Genomic DNA, 1,582 nt, shown 5'->3' on the forward strand with positions numbered 1-1,582 from the left:
TTTTCTCCCCACCCCTACAGTGGTGAGGGCTGGGGCTGGGGATCGAGACCCTCACAGGCCAGGAAGGAATGGGGCAGAGGCAAATCATTCACCACTGCCCTTGCCCCACTCCCACCTGCACTGTGGGAGAAACAGAACCCGGCAGCTTGTCCATGCCTCTCCCCCTTGGCTCCCCTACAGTGCATGCAGCAGAGGGAACCACCCACCTGTGCCCCTGGATGATTTGCTGAGCTCTGATTGTCCCACGACCCAGCCCGGCTAGGGCCTCATTCATGGGGAATGGAGCCCTGGCCGAACCGGGTCATGGCACAATCCCCACAGTGCAGGGGGGAGTAGGACAGGGACAGGGGTGAATAATTCCTGCTGCTACACAACCTCTGGGAGGGCATGGGGGCATGTGCCCCCCCTGATATGTGCAGGAGACAGGGCGGGCTGTGGCTGCAGGCTGGGGCTGGGGCTGTGCTGGGCTTTTCTTGGCAGGGGTTGGGCTGGGCTGCACTCAGGGTGGGCAGCAGTGGTACTGGAAGCAGGGCTATGGGAGAGGCTGCAGCCACCCCAAAATTCACCATAGCCCCCCACAACCTCCTCCAGCTTATCCCGGCCCAACATCCCTCCCAGGAACAGCCCAGCACTGCCCCTGCCACAGCCCACAGCAGCCCGCACATGCCCCCCATGCCCTCCCAGGGGTGTGCATAGTGGCCGTGCTGGGAGGGGGTGGTGAACAGGAGGGCTTGCACAAGGCAGTTGCCACCACCACCAGCACTGCCACCCGGCTTGGCTGCACACCACGCTGCTTTGCCATGGCTGGTCACAGCTTTGTGGATTGCTGATGGTCCAATTGTGTTCTGCCAGGGGCAGGTACAAAGCACACTTCCTGCCCCCCACTGCCCCCCACCATTCAGACCCTTGCAGCTCTGCTATACAGGGATAGCAGCCAATCAGGACAGCGGGCTGGGGTGGGAGGTGGGGAAGCACCATAGTGTGCTGTGTGGGGCTGGCAACTCCCAGTGCATCCCTCCCCCTCCCCTGGGTAAGAGGTGAATGCGCCAGGGGAGATGCCACGCCATGCCCCAGGGTACGCATACCCCCATTTAATAACAACTGATCTAAGGTAGGAAGGACAATCCTCTGAGTCTCAAAGGCCTATAATCCAGATATATAAGAAAATGTCTCATGGAAACTAAGATATGGGAGGGTGTATCTTGTGTTGATTTCTAAGAGTTTAAATTTCCAAAACCAGAGACCAAGCATCTTAGTAAAGGGTCCCACTCCTTTTGCATTCATTTCCCTTGGCCATATTACAGGGTCACCAAACAAAAGAAGAGCACTTACCTAAGACAGGAGAGCCTCCATCATAGGCTGGAGGTTCCCAGTTCATAATGCACCAATCTTCACCTACTTCAGTCACATCTGGTGCTTGTGGAGGGTCAGGAATATCTGTTGCAAACAAAGTAAAATATATGCTTAACCAAATAAAGTTCAACTAAAAACAAAAAAGTTTTTTTTTTAAATTAAAAAATAATAGAGGACAAAGTGCTGAATAAGTAGGGACCTACCTAATTTACAGGACCCCCCCCCCCAA

At 55.2% G+C, this 1,582-nt stretch overlaps 1 protein-coding gene across 1 annotated transcript in view; it reads right to left on the reverse strand.

Moving 5' to 3' along the window:
• Positions 1-1,582, reverse strand: part of MYBPC1 (myosin binding protein C, slow type) — a 126,356-nt gene that overhangs the window by 39,852 nt on the left and 84,922 nt on the right. Inside the window, exon 20 of the mRNA XM_019515379.1 lies at positions 1,333-1,437. Coding sequence (XP_019370924.1) covers positions 1,333-1,437 — 105 coding nt within the window. The remainder of the gene's footprint in view (positions 1-1,332; positions 1,438-1,582) is intronic.

The sequence above is a fragment of the Gavialis gangeticus genome, unplaced genomic scaffold, assembly GCF_001723915.1.
Source record: "Gavialis gangeticus isolate Ggan-Ray unplaced genomic scaffold, GavGan_comp1, whole genome shotgun sequence".
Taxonomy (NCBI): Eukaryota; Metazoa; Chordata; order Crocodylia; family Gavialidae; genus Gavialis; species Gavialis gangeticus.